This window comes from Schistocerca gregaria, chromosome 7 (genome assembly GCF_023897955.1).
Source record: "Schistocerca gregaria isolate iqSchGreg1 chromosome 7, iqSchGreg1.2, whole genome shotgun sequence".
Taxonomy (NCBI): Eukaryota; Metazoa; Arthropoda; class Insecta; order Orthoptera; family Acrididae; genus Schistocerca; species Schistocerca gregaria.
This window is the reverse complement of record NC_064926.1, coordinates 440,076,405-440,097,858: the sequence shown is the minus strand read 5'-3', so window position 1 is coordinate 440,097,858 and position 21,454 is coordinate 440,076,405. Positions and strand designations below refer to the sequence as shown.

The window sequence follows — 21,454 nt, the reverse complement described above, 5'->3', positions numbered from 1 at the left end:
CTGCACATGTCTAGTAAGCAGGAGCTCCTGGGTTTGATTCCCGGTCTGCTGAAAATTTTCTCTATTTGCTGCTGATTCCACTTAATTTCCCATGTCCCACTACAGCTGATAGCAGTCATCCCACTTCAGTTTACGCTAGATACAGTTCTCAGTGGAGGGGGGGGGGGGGGGGCATAAAATACATCAGTCTGTAAAGAAACTTAATAATTTTTTTCTTATTGATGATTATTTGACTGCCATACCAAAGATTCATTTGAAAAGTATGTAACACTGACAGACAAAATAATATTTACCTCTTTGTTTGTTACTTTTAGTAATAGTTACCTTTCATTGTTCTCATGTTCTAGAGGTTAGATGTATAAACAAAGTGCTGTGTAATTTCAAGTGAAATTGTGCTAAATAATGAAAGCAACTTCTGAAACAATACGATTTTCTAATTTACGATACCATGGATCCCAGCTTCTGTAACCCTGGAAGATTATTGGTATTTTAATTTTGTATGGAGAATTTAGATGGAGGCTATGATCTTCATGATGGCACAGCTCAACAATAAAGGTATGTGAATGTGTTCATCTCTTTCCCTTCATGGCCGCCAATGTCAATTTCAATACTTAGGTCATATTTGCCGCGACATTCAGAACCTGCAACCTTTCTTTTCATTTAATTACAAAGTCTGATGATTTTCTTTCTCAGATGAATAAATGCATTTTAACCACAATTCATTTTACCCAGGCCACAGGGAATGACAATAATTAGACCGTACATGCCTCTATTCTGATTGTACATTCACATACATCTGAGTGTGTACTGAGTTAACTATACTTATGACCCATTTCCCTTACAGTGTTTTATATGCAAGTGACATTTTGATGTAATTGTAATCATCTCTGAAGCTAAATTTAAGAAATCACGTTATGTTTTGTTTTGTTTTGTTTCCAAAAACTCGTGTGCTGACCACAATAAAATGTTTATTTTCTAAAAGCTAGTGTATGTTGTTTGTTGAAAGACTGCATCCCAACGTATATCTTTTTTTCCATTAGTACAGCACCAGAAATAAAGAAAAATTATACATCAACGACTATAGAGAAGTACCCTATGAAAAGGATCTGTAATACGCTGCCCAGTATAGTTATGATTCTTCCCACAGTGAAGCTTAGGTTTCCAGTTAAGAAAATCTTTTCACAAACACCATTTATATGTAATATTATCATATGTTAATCAATAATCAATGACATATTCAGAATAATGTATTATTGTGTTGAGTATAAAGAACTGCTACAATTATAATAGTGGTGCTCCAAGAAATGAGAAACACTATAGAGGACCTGTTCAAATCACAAGGATATAGAATTTATAATGGAAAACCAGAATAGGATTTATTGTGAATATAAAAACAATAGATTCAATAACTGCTTTTCAAGCAACATCATCAAGAATTGAATTCTTACTTTTAAAAAAATTAATAAAACCTACACAATTACAAATGCTCATGCTCCTACAAATGAAAAACCTCTAACATAAACAAAAGATGAGGTAGATAAATTTGAGGGGCCTTGCAGACAAAGTGTGAACAGAATAAATAAACGGAATGTAAAAATCTTATTGGGAGACTTCAAGACACAGCCAGGAAAAGAAAGGAAATATAAAGATATAATTGGAAGATGGGGTCCACATAACTTTACAAACATGAAAGGTCAAAGACTTGCAGTGCTCTGCAGAAAACACAACCTTATATGTAAGTCAATATTCTTCAAGCAAAGCCAAATAAACTTAAAACATGGAAACACACTCTCTGGTGGAGGCGGAGTGGCAGCAGACCACATCAGTATAGACAAAATTTTTCACAAGGAAATCTACAGCATTAAAGTATTGAGAGGAGAACACACAGGCTCAGATCACTACTTAGTTACATTTAAAATCAAATTTACTCAATTAAAGAAAAAGAATGAAAAAAACTAATAAAACAAGAAGCAGGTATGACCCGCATCAGCTGATTGTAATATGTTGAGTAAAGTAGATAAAAAGTCAGTAGTGTCATATATCAGTGAGGAACTTGAAATCTTCAGCACAGGAGCATGCAGAGGAACTCTGGCTCAAGTTTAAAAGAATAGTAGACCATACACTGGATAGATGTGTACCCAGCATAAGAGTTCATAAGGGGAGGGAACATCCATGGTGTATAGTCACTGTAAAGAAACTTCTAAAGAAACAGAGAGTACTGCATAATAGGTGTAAAAAATGCATAGAGATATAGATAGAGAGATGCTGAATGAAACATGTTTGGCTGTCAAGAGAGCAACTCATGGTGCCTTAATGACGACGGTAGTAGAATATTGTCAAGTGAGCTTTCACAGAATCCAAAGAACTTCTGGTTGTTTGTAAATGCTGTTAGTACACCAGAGTTAGTGTCTAGCCCCTAGTGAATGAGACAGGAACTGAAATTGAGGACAGCAAAGCAAAAGCTTAAATGCTGAACTATGATTTCAAATCTTCCTTTACAAAAGGAAACCCAGGAGAATTGCCTCAACTTAATCCTCGTACCACTGAAAAGACGAATGAAATAAAATCATTGTCAGTGGTGTTGAGAAACAGCTGAATTTGTGAAAACCAAACAAAGACCCAGGGATCAATGGAAACCCTTTCAGATTCTATACTGGATTTATGGCTGAATTAGCCTGGCTTCTAACTATAACCTGCTGTTGATCCCGTGAATGAAAAACCATACAAGCTCTTGAAAAAAACACAGGTCACACCCATCTACAAAAGAGGTAATAGAAGCAACATATTTCTTGATTTCCAAAAAACATTACACCCAATACCACACCTATCTTTACTGTCAAAATTACGATCATATAGGGTATCAAGTGAAATTTGGGACTGGATTGAGGACTTTTTGGTAGAGAGGACACAATGTGCTGTCTCAGATGGAGAGTCATCATCAATGTAGAACTACTATAATGACTAGTCCCATATCATGTAGTACTCTCTGTACACTAAATGAGTCAGTGGATCAGTGTAGAATGAATGAATGAATGAAAGTAACTTTGGGTATGCCCCAGGGAAATGTGTTGGGATCCTTGCTGTTCATTCTGTTTGCTAATGACCTAGAAGGCAATATTAATAGTAAGATTATGCTTTTTGCAGATGATACAGTTATCTGTAATGAAATATTATCTGAGAGAAGCTGCATGAATATTCAGTCAGATCTTGATAAAATTTCAACGTGGTGCAGAGATTAGCAACTTGCTCTAAATGTTCAGAAATGTAAAAGTTAGCACTTCATAAAATGAAAAAAGCATGGTATCCTATAATATCAATGAGTCGCTGTTGGAACTGGGCAACTCGTGTACCAAGGTGTAACTCTTTGTATGGATATGAAACAGAATGATCACATAGGAGTTGTCAAGGGTAAACAGATATTAGACTTCAGTTGAGTGGTAGAATACTGGGGAAGTGCGATCAGTGTACAAAGGAGATTGCTTACAAATCACTAGTGCAACTGGTTCTTGAATTTTGCTCAAGTGTGTGGGACCTGTACCAGGTAAGACTAACAGGGGATATTGAATGTCTACAGTGAAGGGCAACATGAGCAGTCACAGGTCTGTTTAATGAATGGGAGTGTGTCACAGACATACTGAAGAAACTGAACTGGAAGACTCTTGAAGATAGACATAAACTATCCTGAGAAAGTCTATTAACAAAGTTTCAGGAACAGGCTTTAAATGACTGCTCTAGGAGTATACTATCACCCTCTACATATCTCTCACATAGGGATAAGATTAGAATAATTACTGCACACACAGAAGCATTCAATCATTCTTCCCATGTGGCATATGTGAATGGAACTGGAAGAAAACCTAATAACTGGTACAATGGAATGTACCCACCGCTATGCACCTCATGATGGTTTGCAGAGTATAGATGAATATGTAGATGTAAATTAAAAATGACAAATACCAACAAATAACACAATCCATTAAAATAACAGATGATTTAGAAGAACTGGTACCAAGTCTCAAGAAACAAGCCAAGATTTAGCTCACTTGGACCCATGAAGAAAAAATACTTGATGGACTCCAGCATGTGACAAATTCTGTGAAGAAAGATACCAAGCTTGGTTAAAGTTAAGAACAAACAAAACAGAAGAAAATGCCATCAACCTCAAAAATGAAAGGAAAAAAAATTCACACACAAAACATTACAAGAATTAAGAGAGGATCCATAAAGACATAATAAACTATATAGAAGATATTTATAGCAAAACATATTCCAGGAACTACTAAAAAATCTTTAGGAAACAACTACAACAACATGAGCCCCTGAGGCTAAAACTGAAAGATGGAGATGGAAGAATGATACACAGAAATAAAGAAAATGTTGAAATCATGGCAAAAACATTTAATAAACTTTTGAACTGAAAATAACTCTTACAAACTGATCTAAATCTCCCCATTAAAACCAGACCTAACAAATACGACCCCCCCCCCCCCCCCCCCACCACCACCACCACCACTTCTCAAGAAGTAGAAAGAGTTCTCAAAGGAAAAAAAAAAAATTTATAAGGCATGTGGAGGAGATCAGGGTTTTGTTAAAATTTGAAAATATTCAAGTGACACATTCAAGACCTCCTTACGCAAGGCACTAACAAAAAAACTGTACAGCAGGACAAGGGTCATTGGAAGCATCCATTTCCTCCTGACTGGTTTTAAAAAACAATCGTAGGTTTTAGGATTTTTGTGGTGTTTTGTGAGTTATGTAGGAGTGTGTGTGTGTGTGTGTGTGTGTGTGTGTGTGTGTGTGTGTGTGTGTGTGGAGGGGGGGAGGAGGGGGGGAGGCTTGTGTGGGTAGTAATTTTTGTTTTGGTTTTACTCTATAGAAATTGTGATGTTTTATCTATTTTATAGATATGGTATTTTAGTTGGCTACATCAGTACCTCCATCCGTATCAAAGTTACCAACCACTGGCAATACCACCACTTTGACAGATGCCACCCATTCTATACCAAGAAATCCCTTCCATACTGCATAGCCACCCATGGTCATTGCATCTGCAGTGACGAGCGATCCCTCTCGAAGTACGCCGAGGGCCTCACTGAAGCCTTCACAAACTGTAATTATCCTCCCAAGCTTGTACAAAAACAAAATCCTGTGCCTTATCTTACCATTCTCCCACCACCTCAAAAAATCCCACTGTCTGGCCACAGAACAGCATTCCCATTATAACTCAGTACCACCCAGGACTGGAGCAATTGAACTGCATTCTCCACCAGGGTTTTGACCACCTCTTGTCACGCCCTGAAATGAGAAATGTCCTACCTACTATCCTTCCCATCTCTCTCTCAGTGGTATTCCACCATCCACCAAACCTACACAATATACTCATCCATATCTACACAACTCCTGGTCCCAACCTCTTACCTCATGGCTCATATTCCTGTAATAGGCCTAGATGCAAGATCTGTCCTATACATTCTCCCGCCACCACCTATTCCAGTCCAATCACAAACATCACCTATCCCATCAACGGCAGGGCTACCTGCAAAACTAGTCACGTGATATACAAGCTAAGCTGTAACAACTGTGCTGCTTTCTATGTAGGCATGACAACCAACAAGCAATCTGTCCACATTAATGGCCACTGCCAAACTGTGGCCAAGAAACAAGTGGATCACCCCATTGCTGAACACGCTGTCAAAAAAGACAACCTTCATTTCAATGACTGCTTCACAGCATGTGCCATATGTATGCTTCCCACCAACACCAGCTTTTCTGAATTGGGCAGTTGGGAACTTTTCCTACATATAACCTACATTCCTGTAACCCTCCTGGCCTCAACCTTTGTTAGTCATTGTCCTCTCCCATCCAGCCCCTTTTCTGTTCCCATTCCAGTGCTACACAGCCCTCATTCCTCCATTGCACCCAGTCTTTATACTTCTCTCCTTTTCTGCTATCCCTCTCCCCACCTCTCCGCTGCCCCCCGTCTAACCTCCTGACTGCACATAGCTACCCTATTCTCTTTCCACCTTGCCACTGTGCAATCCCCAACAGCGTGTCAATGTCCGCCACCACTACCCTACTATCCATCCCCCTCCCAGTCACAGCTTTCTCCTTACCCAGGTGCCACTTCCATCATGCACTAGTGTTGCTGCTTGCACTGTGGCCTCCGTTGCCTGAGACTGCAGTCATGTGAGTGTGAGTTGCATTTGTGTGTGTGTGTATGTGTGTGTTTGTCATCTAATTTTGATGAAGGCCTTATTGGCCAAAAGCATATTTGTGACAGTCTTTTTGTGGTGCCTATCTGCGACTCAGCTATATGGTGACTGGCAACTTTCCTTTTCACAATAATGCATTTCAGTTGTGTTTTAATTGATCTAGTGAACATGTGGGTTTTATGAATTGTTCTGGTTTTGGTGGTGTTTTGTGAGTTATGTAGGAGCATGAAGCTTGTGGTTGTGGTTTTTTTATTTGTGGTTTGCCGGTAGGCCTCAAGAACTATATAGGTTAGGGCAAATGTTTGATTATACTTTTTGGAGTTGTAAGTGTTAGTTTTTTTTTGGTACTGAAGGCTTTGTTTCAGTTATATATTTTGGTATCAAGGGCTTTGTTTGAGCTATTTTGGTCACAGGAAATATCCAGTTTCACTTTTCAGAATTCCAGATGATTATTTTATTTTTTTAAGTTTTTTAGTGTACAATTCCTGTTGGTTTTGTGGCTGTAGCATTATGTTGTAAGATGGGATTTTCTTCTGTTTTGGGATGGTGTAATGTTTTGTATTGTTATATATTTATAGTTGGAGTTAGAAGTTCAAGTGTTATTTTTATTTTTGTTCACGTTTGTTGGCATGTGTACATAGTGATGTCATCATCACCATTTTGTGTATGATGGAAGCAAGCATTTCTGCTACATTAATGACATCATTGGTCAAAGCAAATGTGTGGAATCAGACACTTTCCTAATGGCAAGAACAGTTCTCCAAACACTGGACCACGGCTATCAACCACCCACTACGTAAGATTGGGGATAAGAGCAATCCAGATAACTACAGAGGAAACTCTCTCCTAGACTGCACATACATGATTCTATCCAAGATCCTATATGGAAGAGTCAAGGAACAGCTATAACAGGAGTTTGGGGAATACCAGAAAGGTTTCACACCATGGAGCCATGCAGAGCAGATCATTAGTCTAAAATTGATTAGGACATACTACATGAAATGAAACAAACCTCTTGCAATAACATTTGTAGATTTTAAGAAGGCGTATGACTGTCTCCATAGACTTTCAGTACTAAAAATTTTAAGGAATTTGCAATTCCATCCAAATCTAATTACATTAGCAGGACTCACTCTAACCAATATCAAATCGAAAGCAAATTTTAGAGGAGAAATTTCTGAACTATTCCTTATAAAAGCAGGCATAAGATGAGGTGACTGTCTATCACCATTGCTGTTCAACTGTGGCCTGGAGTACATAATAAGAGAATGGTAGAAGGATAATCCAAAGAACATAAGAACGGGAAGTGCTAAAAATGAACAGCTTGGGATTTGCCAGTGATTTTGCTCTCCTAGCCAACAACATTAAAGAAACCAGGCAACAAGTTAAATCATTACAAGAAATAACACAGACAATTGGCCTCAGAATATCTTTTGAAAAAATAGAGATTATGCTAACTGACCCATCACTTGCAAAGAAAATTACAATAGGTGAACAAGAAAACAAAAGTGTTGATTAATGTAAATATTTAGATGAAATGGTAACTTACAATCTAAATGAGAAACCATCACAGCAAAACAGAATAAAAAACTGAATAAAGCAAATTAAATTAGCAAAAACACATACAACAAAAGCAGTGTGTCCACAAATGCAAAATTAAAACATTATGGAACAGTTGCCCAAGCAGGAATAACTTATGCAGCTGAAACCACCTTTAAAACAACTTGTGGTGTTGATAGGTCATATTGACCATAGACAACTTTAATCTTTGGGACTCGGGTCACTCATCTGAGCCTCCATGTTAATTCAGTCTGTTCTTATACCTTGTACTGAGTGCACGTGTATGATAATTGTCGAAATATATGTGTGCAGATATTAGGGGGACAGTTTATTCCATATACTGATACTCGTATCCTGTTCCCATACTGGTGACCCCAAAGTTTCTAAGTCTTCCATGACTTCTGCGTCGGATGTTGTAAATCAACAAGTTATGCGCATGCCGCCATGGCCACCTCACCCAATGATTTGTTCGAAGATTTGGAAGCCCAGCTACGACCGCCGGGCCCCTTCAATCCTTCGCCAATGGCTGGCTCTTCATTACTCCATAGTGATTCGTGATCTCAAACCATGTTAACCTCAAATTTTGTTGTCCTACAACAGTCGAGTACTACACCATTAACACAAACAATAGACTTGGGTTTCATCTCGCCGGCCTGTGCTTGCCAACAAGTGAAGTGTGAATTGGATAATTTTCAGAACTGTGTACCTACCGATCAATCATATAATGTTCAAAGCAATCTATATTCACACATGTACTTTGACTCTGAATGGGCCGCAACAACAGCTACTATCATGCCGTGTGCAATGCCGCCATTTGTGCAAAATGCACCCGGCCACTATCAACTGCAATCTGTTCTGGTTTTGCCTCATTTACAGACTAACAATGGACATTTTCATGTACAAAATTCTCCTTGCACACATACCAGACCTTTTTCTCAACTTTCCGACCACGTGGGTTCGAGTACATCTTTTGGTGTTTCGCCTTCCAGGGGCGTCTTACCACACTGCATTGATCTTCCGCAAGTTGCACTGGTAATTTATTGTCTGACCCCATGGGGCATGTTTTCAACGTGTGCGCAGAACTCGCACACATACCAGACCTTTTTCTCAACTTTCCGACCACGTGGGTTCGAGTACATCTTTTGGTGTTTCGCCTTCCAGGGGCGTCTTACCACACTGCATTGATCTTCCGCAAGTTGCACTGGTAATTTATTGTCTTACCCCATGGGGCATGTTTTCAACGTGTGCGCAGAACTCATACTTTTGTCACACAAGTTATCAACCCACCCACTCCTACCCCCCCCCCCCCTCCACCACCCCTCCCCCACTCGCACGGGCCCCGGTTCCAACTACTCAGTCGCTCGCCTCTGTCTCAGCTCCGCCTGTGTCTGCCGTCCCAGGCTACCGTATTATTTCTGAGGTGGGCAAATTCAAATCAGTACCTGTAACCTACAGTCCAGTTTATGGGACCCCTACACATATCGCCCAACTGCTCGTTCCCACAGAACCGACCGTGTCAGCTGTGTTGTGTTTTCGCGACATGTCAAGGACAATGCAACCCACCATTGCCACAGACGTTCTTGCCAGTAACACATCCACGCCTACTGTGCCAGCCTGCTGTATGGCCTTTCCTGTCACGGACCAGCCAGTTTTCCAAGGGACACCGAAGCCTCCTTTGTCCCCTCCCCCAGGTCATCTGTTGAAGCTGCCACCTTTATATGAAGACAACCCTGCATCATGGTTTGCGCTGGTCGAGGATCTTTTCGAGTTACATTACGTGTCTCACGACAATTCCAAATTCCTGTGTCTCACCATGCACCTCCATGATCACTCGGATTTAATTTGTGATCTTCTCCTCTCACCACTACCTCCATCGTAGTACAAGTTTGCAAAGAAAACGATCATGGAATGACTCTTCTGCTCACCACAAGAATTAATCATCAAGATCTTGTACGAGGAACACCTGGGGGACTGAACTCCACCACAACTCTGGCGCCGCCTTCGGTTGCTTGTGAGTGAGCATACCATACCGGACGTCACTCTGTGGGTGATGTGGTCTGCCAAATTGTCTACCAACCTACAGATCCACCTGCTACTGCACTCCTTCGAGTCAATTGGCTCTCGTCTCCGCATCGCAGACCAACTGTATTCATTGCTATGACAACACCAACTAGCTCACCACTCACTGCTAGTTGGCACAACTGCTCCTGCTTACCGGCCGTCTGCTGGCAGAGCCAGGCCTCACTCCATCTCCGCATCTTCTACTTTGCCTGGCAGTATCCGCTTTGCTCTCTCCTCCCTCTGAGCACTCCAGGATCGCCCATGCACCATACGTGCCGGTATACATGCTGGAACAAATCAATGAGTACAAGTCTCCTCCGCTGCCACAGTCACCAGCACCACCACCGCATCCAGCTCATCTGTACTGCCAGTACCACAAGATTTTTGGCGATAATGCCAAGAAGTGCTGATTACCTTTCCAGCCCCCAAACGCTGACCGCAGGACCTAAAAGACGCCAAGTCCTGTGGGGGAACCTCATGGGAATCCTCATACATTGCACTCCGTCCACTCGTCTGCTGTCATTTGTACGTGAGTGACATTTAATCGCAGCCCGTTTTCCTAGTCAACACTGGTGCTGACATGTCTATCATACCTACATCGATGGCTCCGCCATCTTTTCACCAATTAGAAGTCCATTCTATGAGCTGTCAACACATCAACATTACAAACCTTAGGCTCTGTCAAAGTTACAGTGCACCTATCTCCTTCTCTGTGTTTTCTGTGGACTTTCAACATTGCCGACATCGATGAACCAGTTCTCGGTATGGATTTTTTGTCCCATTACAAACTCTCTCCTAACATAGTACAGGGCTCAGTGCTACACCATCCCACTAACACTCAGACACTGTGCTTCTACACTCATGTCCCACGTTCTGTTTCTCTCGCGACGTGTGAATTGGTACGTGAGTGCTCTGCCCTCGCAGGCAACATTCTGAGCTGTGTCACTAACATACTGTGAGAATACGACTCGGCAGCACAACTCCGCCAAGAAAACGATGAGCTGAAACAATGAATAGCACACACTTCCAACTAGCTCGTAGCAGCTCATACCTCGCTGCTGAAACTGCAGTCCACAGTCCCGCCACATAATCATGTTTCTCCAGCAGACAACAGGTCAGACACTCATCAGATTAGTCCAAAAACATTAATTGCATGTGACAATCCACATTTGGTAGACTCCACATCCCTGATGTGCTCGCCATGTTCACTGCAATATGTGTCAGACAGTGCTTCTAATAACAGTCACACACGCGATACGACCATGCCCACCGCACGGGAAGCTGCCCCGCGTCTTGATAAACATTACCCTGCTATCGCGCACCAGCCATGTGACTTGGCAGCCATCGCTGTTCCACGCACGACGCCAACGTTGCTCTCACCCATGCCAGATTGACAGCAGACAGTCGCTGCCCTCTCCAAACAAGCACACGCCGTGCTCACATACTAGACATGTGACTTTCATGCTGCCTTTTTCCCACTTGCACTAATGGCTACGCCTTGTCATGCCCTACCCGTCCAAAAACTTTGCATCAGGACATTGATCAGTCTCGTGTACAGTTCTCAGTTTCTTCTGTCACTTACAGAATGACACACAAGATAATTACCACTGCTGGGCCTCCTATTAGGCACAAGGTTAGCTGCCTCAACCCTGTTAAGTTGCTTGCAGCCTGGCAGCAAATTAATGAACTTTTGGAGGCAGGTATCCTGCAACCATCAGACAGCAATTGGTCTTCATTGACCCACCTCGTCCTCAAACATGACAGTTCTTTCTGAATGTGCAGACACTACAGACATTTTAATGCTAGTACTGTCATGAACAATTAACCCGTGTCTAACATAAATGATTTCACTCATATGTTATCAGGTGATACAATCTTCAGTGTTATTGACGGTAAACGTGCCTACCACTAGATTCCCGTAGTGCTGGATGACAACCCTAAAACAGCAATTATCACATTGCTTGGTTTGTTCCATTCGGCCTAAAAAATGGAGTGCAAACAGGGGAGTTTCATTGACTCAATCTTATGACAGTTCAAGTTTTGCTTTGTATATCTGGGTGACATACTCATTTACAGCAAGTCAGCTGAGGAACATGAAAATCAGTTATCCATGGCCCTCCAGGCCTTGAACTTCAATGGCGTCGAGGTCAACAAAGAAAAATTCCAGTTACGCCAGTCTGCCGTCACTTTCTTGGGTTACACCATCACCACCGATGAAATACAGCCTCCCAAATCTCGCATGCACACCATCACTTCACTGCCGCCCCCGGCTTCATACAAAGAACTCCAACATTCCCTGGGCACAATAAATTACTACCATCATAAACTTGCTTTCTGTCACTGCTGTGCAGGCCCCACTGACAAACTTACTGTCGGGTAAACAGACTTCAGGACTAAAACCCATTCGCTGGACTGCACCTATGCTGGAGCCTTTCAATGCATTAAAGACTTCTTTAGCTCACGCCGTGACACTTGCCCACCCCAACCCCTTGGCCAAGTTGTTTATCTCTACAGATGCCAGTGACATTGCAGTGGGAGCGGTACTACAGCAACACAAGGCAGACATGGTTTCCCCTTTTCATTTCTTCTCTAAAATCTATCAACAACTCAGAAGAAATACTCCACTTTCGATAACTCCTTGTGGTCTACGAGGCTGTCAAACACTTCCGCCCTGACATGGAGGGTTGCTCGTTCATCCTCAAGGATCACAAACCACTTGATAGGTCATATCGACCACAGAAAACTACCTTTAATGTTTGAGACTCAGGTCGTTCATCCGAGCGGCCATGTTCGACTTGTACTGTGTGCATGTGTATGATAATTGTCGAAATATATGGATGTGCAGCTATTAGTTAGGACAGTTTATTCCATATACCACAATTCGTATCCTGTTCCCATAGACAAAAATAGCACAAATTGACGAAATGCTGAAGATAAAAAGAATAATAACTAGGGCAAGCATAAATAAACAATAGCAAGTAAATGGGCACTGGAGACTGACTTTCAATGAAACAATGTACAAGAAAATAGAACCAGTAGTAAGCATGATCAGGAAGAAACATATCTCATTATTTGGAAATTTGATGACAACACCAGAAAAGAGAATTAGTAAGATTGATCACATTAATTCAGTAAGATTTTTATATACACTTCCGTAGGACCAAATTGAGGAGCAAATCTCCAAGGTCATGGAATGTGTCAGTACATGATATTACAATGTAAAAGTAATAACAGATTTTTAAAAATGTGTATGAACCCAAAAAAACTCAAACCATAAGTTTAAGAAAATGCAATCAACAATACAACATAAGAATCAGCTTAATTTTTCAAGGAACTCCTCGACAGAATATAACAAGTGACCCATGAGGAAACTCTTCAGCTTTGCTTTGGTAGTATGTGGAGTGCTACTAAGATTTTTGAATTCTAGTGGTAGCGTATTGAAAATGGATGCAGCAGTATATTGCACAGCTTTCTGCACAATAGTTAAGGAAGTCTGATCCAAATGCAGGTTTGATTTCTGCTGAGAATTAACTGAGTGAAAGCAGCTTATGCTTGGGAATAAGCTGATATTTTTACAAGAAATGACAGTACAGAATATATGTATTGAGGGGCCAGTGTCAAAATACCCAGACTAGTGAACAGGGTCAACAAGAGGTTTGTGAACTTAAAAACACTTTTTGTCTGAACTGCCCATTTCTGAGCCAAAAATATTGATTTAGAATGGGAAGAGGTACCCCAAAATATAATACCATAGGATGTAAGTGAATGAAAATAAGCAAAGTAGAATAATTTTCGTGTTGAATGATCATTTATGTCAGATACCATTTGAATAGTAAAAATGGCAGCATTAAGTCTTCGAACAAGATCCTAAACATGGGCTGTCACAACTGTTTAATATCTATCTGAACACCTAGAAATTTGAACTGTTCAGTTTCACTAATCATATGTCCATTCTGTGAAATTAAAACCTCAGGTTTGGTTGAATTATGTGTTAGTCTTAATGTGATTTAGCATTAGTTTATTTTCTACAAGCAATGAACTCATGTAACAAACTGCACTAATTGAAATCGAGCCAATTTACAGTTATAGAAAATGAGTTAAAAAACAAATCAGAGAAAACCAGAATACTGCAAGAGATTCAAACTAGGCTACAAACGAAGGTCAATAAAAGTGCTACAGGAAGAGTGATCTCATATGAAGAAAGAAAATATCTAAACGAATAAATGCGTATTGGACGCAAAAAAGCAAAACATCCTTCATATAAGAAATTATAAGAATGCCTGTATAACCACTACACTATTGAATTGTCTTATTGAATTACTTTTGAACTGTGTTGTGTAACTGAATAAATATAACATACACAAACAGCTTTCATTCTAGCTACATCCATCATAAGCTGTTCATACACTAAATAAGATACTTTCATTAAAACTCACGATCTGCAAATGTATACATAATCAAATCTGTCAGTACATCACGTTAATCTCAATTTCAACAATTTCAAGACACTCACAGAGAGGAGACTTTGGGATGTGGAAAGCAGCTTGTTAAGCGTATTTTATTTAAGTGTACCACCATATGATATAATAAGATTAGACTAATTGGAACATGGACAGAGGCATTTGTGCAGTCATTCTTTCCACACTCAATGTGCGACTGGAGCAGGAAGATAGCCCGACATGTAGTACCATGCTAAGTAGGCTACAATTTACTATTCCCTTCACACTGGTTTGTGGACTATATAAGTAATGCCAAACTATATAAAAGAACAAAGCACTAATATTAATTATTTTTAATATGGTGAAGAAAATTCTGCCTGTTGCTGTTGCCCATAACAACATTCACTTTACTCTTTGCCCACAAGCTTCCATCCAGTATTGCTCACTTCTGTCTCAGGTATATTTTTCTGGCACTTCCATTTGTATGTTAAAATATGGGTAGGTTCACTGACGAAGAGTGCTGAAGTTGCAGATGCAAAGTACAATGACGTGGTTCGCATCAGCACGAAGCAGGTCAGCATAACACTATTCTGCACTCTTACACAGCGGGCAGTGACCCTCACATAAAACGTATATTCCAAGTCTGGCTATACTGCTGCAAGAGTCTAGCAGGTAAAAAAAAAAAAGTGATGTATGATATCAAATTGATATTCTGCTGGCTGCCCAAAAATTCTTGTTTTGCTCAAGAGTCACTATGTCATCCTGACACTGAGTGCTTTTCCTCTTAAAAATCACGAAAAGAGGTGAAGTCTAGGGTATAAAGATATAGTTTGCTTTGGTTATTGCTGATAGCTTTATTAATTTGATCATCAGTTAAATAATCGTGAGAGGCAGTTATTAAACTCGTCCCACGATATAAACGTAAATCTGTCACTGCGCCGGCCAGCTGGGGAACGAAAACATGTGTTTTTTGGAATGCCAGAGCACTTCGCCCAAAGTGCTAAACTGTCAAACTGATCTCCAGTTAATTTCACGCCGAATAACAGGATATATGTTCTTTAAAACGATAAAGATAGCACTCTCGTTGACAAAAAATCCAAATTTAATGAATATAGCTTAATCTGCTCCAATTTAAAACCATAAAACACGCTGCTTAATGTTTTGTTGTAGTGAAGGCAATCCTCGCCCATCTTTTGTTTACACTTTGCAGACGTCTCACGACTCACATTGCTACTATCGAAAATCGACTTGCACACTTGTAAAATATATCGACATATGAAGGATCGAATGTTATGGCTGCTGTGTGAGATACTGGTATAGTAGCAAAATATGGAAGTGAAGATGGGTGATAAGGTAGTTTGTTGTTTCTTATTTTTTGTGACTTTATTTGAAATGACTCCAAATTACAAAACGTCAGCCCAAGGGAGCAGCCACGGTGAGAAATTATGTATACTGACACATCCATTTATTTATATTTATATGTTGTCATGTTGAATAAGTGTTTAGTCAAAAAACATGTTAGACCAGAATTTAGTTATGATACATTAAAAGTTAAAATTTGTTCAGACTGTAATACAGGTGCATCCATTTTCAGCATTCGTCCAAGGAAATAACGACATGCGCTATCTGACAGATGGGATACCCGTAACAATGCACAAGGTATGAAACTACGTCTTGGTGTTAGATTTGTGTTCATTTTCGTACACCGACGAAAGTGTATGTGAAACAGTGTGTTTTGCTTCTTCCTGTAGTAATGGTTCATTACTGTAAGTGATAGATCTAACATGTAACTCGTAAGCGCGAACAGGTTGTCATGTATGCATATGAAGTTTGGTGAAGTGGTTTGCGGTACCAGATTGTCACACTCCGCAGAAGAAAGCCCAGAAACGCCGTCGGACAATTCAGCACTACGAACAGTTTACCATACAAGTTGCTTTATGTAAGAATATCGAGTGTATAGGCCTACTTGAATACAAAACAATATAAAACGATGTTGTGTGTTACACTACTTCCAAAATGTCTGTCTCAGTGGATGGAACGTTACTTTTTGTGTTGAATCTGTATGAAATATGATGAACACAATAACAGAGATTATTTTTATGTGGCATTGTTTCTCTATATGTTGATGCTAGATTCTAAAACATAGAATCAGCAGTAAAAATGCAAATTGTAGGTATGTCCTTTTATTAGAAATTACATTAACTGCATTTGGAATTTAAGGCCGCGGGTTTTAAATCTTTGATATTATTGTTGGGAACACTGAGGAAAATTTGAGCCCTCTGCATGCTGAGATTCACAGCCGAAGGAAGACGACACTGTAATTTATTTTAATCATCCCACATTTACACTTGTTGCAGTATGTAGGTTCTGTGGGCAGTTTATTAATAGGGTCATCTGTCACTTACAGTTGATTAGAATGGATATCCCCTTAATGTGAGAAGTGGTAAAAAAAAATTCCAAGTGTTGCCAATCTATGAGCAGTAACTAATCACCATTGTGACTGCAGCTGACCTTTATCTAGACTTTGGGCAAGAGACAGTGCATATCTAAATATTGCACATCTTTGCGAAAGCTGATTTTTGGTAATTTTTCATACATCTTTTGTGTTAGTTTTTGGACTGTTCTGTCTGTATTTGTTTGGCTGAGTCATTTCTGGCCTCCAACCTTTAGTTTAGTGTGTTGCCTAGATAAAGATATAAAAGCATGTATGACTAAAGATATATCGTTGCTTGTTGTGGAGTCTCTTTCTCACTCCACCCCCACCCTATTGAAAGGATGAAAAAGTACATTGGCATGTCTTTCTTAATAATTTATCGTGGGCTGTTTGCCTCTATAGCTTTAGTCTATTCACCATTCTTGTAGGGCTATATCATGGCTAAGTGTGCATGTAATGCACCTTTTCTAAAGCTCTGTGGGGTTTTATTGTAGCTAGGTTTATAACTATATACAAGTTAGTGCTTTATATTTTGAGTTTTATAAGGGAAGTGAATTTCAGAACTTTAAACAATTTAGATAAAAGAATCTGTGATTAATTTTTATGCTCTTTTTGTCTCAACTACAAATTCTTGTGAATTGTGAAATCCTTATCTCATAACAACTTTGTACTAATCATTTGATTAAGGTACAAAAATGTTGTAATGTAATTCATTTAGGCCTGTACAAAATCATAGATATTGTTGGTAGGGACAGGTGACTGCTGATGTTTTGCAGTTTGATCCACACTTATTAGGACGGGGTGTGTATCCTTGTTGGTGACACACAAAGATCGCTGGAGGCCTTTTTGAACTCTTAACATAGTGTTCATGGAAGGTTCTCACTTGTAGAGTTGAATCACACATGTCCTTTGACTGTTGCATGAACCAACAAGTTATGAGTTGTGACTGGTCAATCTGAGAAAAGGCAGACTGTTTCTTCTGCTGCATGAACTATGTTTGTAGCGATGTCTCTTGAGCTGTCATGATTCCAGTTTCATGGTTGGTCAAAATCCTTATTTTGAAGCAGAATGTTGGCCAGTTAACGATCTTCTGAATAACTAACATGGTAAATTCTCCATTAGTTGGAAATTTGAAGAAGAAGACAATTACAGTGTGGTGATATCCTGGAAATTCTCAGTGAATTACATTTTAACTGGAAAATCAGGGAATTTTAGAAATTTTAAAAAATTCAGTGAATTCTGTGTTTTTAATCTAATATTGGAGTTTAATTTTATTGAGCTTTATAAATCACAAATTTTAAACCACTTATTATTTCAAGGTGTGTTAATTATTTGAATATTAGCCTACATAAATTGTTGATATTTAAAAACTATGGTTAAACTGCAGTCAAAAGAAAAGAAAAGTTGTTGTGAGATGCTCTAGCCTCACCCCCCCCCCCCCCCCCCTTCCTACTTACCATTAATTTCTCAGGAGCTTCTCGTGACATCATCTCCGCGCCTGGAGTTCTCTGGGTTTTTTAGTAACCACCCTACAATTGGAAAGTGATTAAGTCACAAACATGCTTTGTGCATGTTTCATTGACATAAAGAGATGAAGGCTTGGCTACACACTGCAAAATGTATGTGGAGCACTTACATTTCATAAGCGATACTTTAATGTGTTTTAAGTATTGAAGTATACCTGGTGAATAAGTTAAAACTTGCATCCCAAATATTGTGGAGATAGAAAGAGCTACTGATGTGCAGTTTTCACAGTATGAATTGCTAGTCAAGAACTCATATTGTTAGCCAATACAGAGGCTGTAATAACACTTAGAAAGTGTATTTGTTGTGCAAGCATACGCTTTTTTAAATGAACAATGCCTGTTGGAATTAGCAAACTAAAGGGAGGATAAATTACAGTGTAAGTGGTGTTTGTTGCAGGATTCTAGTGCGGGTTGTTTATGAGATATCATATTTTTAAAAGTTTCCACACTGACACTTGTAAAACACCTGTGGTGACACACACTAAAGGACAACACAACTGCATAAGCTAGTTACATGGATTCTGACAAGTAATGAAACAACTGACCGTCACAGGTTGTATTCAGGATGACCATTAGCAGTTGGAATACACGCTTCCAATTAGTTGGTATGTCCTTAGAGACAGCGACTCTCAGCTTTCCCCACAGAATAAACTCTACAGCTGTCAAATCTGGGGAACAGGATGACCAAGGCACAGGTTCTCTGCATCCAATCCAACAATTTTGGAAACCGTTCATGAATACATGCTGTAGTGCTTCGTGAACTACGGGCTGGAAAGCCATTATGTTGGTACCACAGGTTCCTCCAAGTCTCCAGAGGAACGTCTCTTCTAGCATCTGTGGAAGATGGTCTCATAGGAGGCTGTGATACTTGTACGTGTTCAATATTCAGTATATGAAAACAGGCCATTGAGCCGGTAGTTCACTAGCCCACACCACACATTTACATGATCGATGATGACGTTTCACCTGACGAAGCTTACATGGATTGTCAGCAGACCAATAGAGCATGAGTCGGTGGTTTTACCTGGCGTGACATGCCATATACAAGTTTCAGCATGGAAATTTTTCAAAATATTATATCTCATAAGTGACTTGCACTAGATTCTAGCAGCAAACACCACAGACATTTTAATTTCCCTACAGGCATTGTTCCATTATTTGCACAAGAAATATGCTTTCTAAGTAATATTGCTATCTGTTTATTGGATAACAATATGAGCCCTTACTACCAAACCATTCTGTGAAAACCACATATGAGTAGCACTTTCCATTTCTGCAGTGTTTGCTGTGCAAGTTTTAAGTGATTCTCCCCATATATAAATGTCACTGATCAGTAACTTAATTTGTTGTCCTCTCTAAGACTGCACTGCATATAGGTTGTAAGGAAGCTGGGGCTAAAGTCCAGATTGTGGCCAGCACCAGCCACAGCAGTGTTTCTCTAGTGCTCGTAGATTGTCGGTGCATCTGTTTCGCATAGCTATTGTGATAGTAGTTTTGTGTAACCAGTGAAAGGTGAGAAAATTGGCAATGTATTTCTTCCGCCAAAATTGAAACTGTTCTCTTCATTGTTTTAATATTCACACTCAAAACTTGAGGTTGTTTTAATGAAGGTTGTGCTGACAGACTGATCTGCAGCATAGCCTGAGGTCAGTTGGAAGGTAATGATTTAATTGAGAGTTAGTGAAGGAGAGAAGTATGACAATACTCCTTCATATTTTTTATATAACACATTATCTTATCGCTGCTTCCTCTGGCTGTGTAGAGCTAGGATGTGACACACCTTTCATTTTGATAATATCTCACTGTGCGCACTGATTATTGCTGCATGAAACACGTTACATATGGCATTGGCCCTATTGTAGACTTCTATTGGAAGACAGGGTTAATTGATCACTAAATTGGTCATATCATGGGAGGTGATGACAGTATTTGGTGGAAGATATATTTTTCAGGGAATTAATTTGAATGAAATTGACACGTGGATGTTCAACAGCTTTCAGAGTGATGTTTGAGTGAACTTTTTCACTGAAAACTTCTTTATGTATCAGTACACTGGCTCCTTTTTGCTGAAAACATCTTTATGTATCAGCATACTGGCTCCTTTTAATTCTCTGTTGGCATCATATAGTTTTTACAATGTGAAAGATATATTGATATTATGGAAATTGTCTCCCATGTACTGCAATGAGAATCACAGGATAATTTGTAAGCAGTTGTTAGATCTTGTCTGAGAGACCATTACATTCTTTAGAGTTTCAGTGCGGCAGGCATTTTCTGAGATCAGGTTGATCCATCTCAGTGCTGGGGTGAATTTATATATCCATCTTCCTTTTTCTGCTTAAGTGGAGAGCCTGCAATGGTTAACTGAGGGTCTGTAAGATTTTCTAGTGGTGTTTGACAGTCATACTATGGAGATATTATGGTTTTTATTTTGTTTGGACGCTTAGTGGATCTTTTAATAATTGCTGTCATAGTTTTTTTGTTGTTTTTCATTGAGGGAGGCTACAGCCTTTTTCATGGATGGAAATTTGCATGTACACTTGCAGAGTGGGTTGCTGGTCCTGGATTTGGTGTAATAAGTCTTTGTAGAAGAATTGGTACAAGATACACTTTTGTTAATGATCGAATGAAACAATTTTGGGAATATAGGTGGCTGTACGGCTTTATACGCCATTTAGACCTCTGCTTGGGGATTCATGTTATTTTCAGTTCTTGTATAGTTTGCCCTTCCACATAGGTCAGACAGTCTGTATTTCACACAAGAGGGTGCGATGCTTTTCAACAGTTTGTACAGGCAGCTAACATTATACATTTTATACCAGTTTCATGGGAGCCTGACCCCATCTGTCACAGGTTACTTGGCAATTTGCTAGTTAGTGTTGTATGGCTGCAGTGCTGGCATTTACAGCATCAGAAACATAAAAGAGGGGGGATTAATAGAACAGCTGTTGCGGAAATTGCTTGGCAGTCGGAAGACCACCACACACATTTTGGTAGGACTTGAGTACTGGCAGCCACAAACAGGTACCATGAAAGGCTACACAGGGAGCCCATAGAGATTATTAAACACCCCAGGGATTTCGATAGGAAGGAGGGGGGTGTGAAATTTAATCACATATGGACTGTGGTGCTGAAGTGAATATCAGTCCTCCACCATGGGGTGGTAGCAATAGCAGACTATGGCAACTGACAACGGCCAGTTGCACTCGGATATTCAAAGCA

The 21,454-nt window shown here is 39.8% G+C and overlaps 1 protein-coding gene across 4 annotated transcripts in view; it reads left to right on the top strand.

The window, feature by feature from the left end:
- Positions 1-15,550: 15,550 nt before the first annotated feature.
- Positions 15,551-21,454, top strand: part of LOC126281645 (transmembrane protein 131) — a 353,143-nt gene continuing 347,239 nt past the window's right edge. For all 4 annotated transcript variants that reach the window (XM_049980780.1, XM_049980779.1, XM_049980778.1 and 1 more), the window contains exons 1-2: positions 15,551-15,707; positions 15,867-15,931. In XM_049980780.1, coding sequence (XP_049836737.1) covers positions 15,602-15,707; positions 15,867-15,931 — 171 coding nt within the window. In that variant the 5' untranslated portion in view covers positions 15,551-15,601. The remainder of the gene's footprint in view (positions 15,708-15,866; positions 15,932-21,454) is intronic.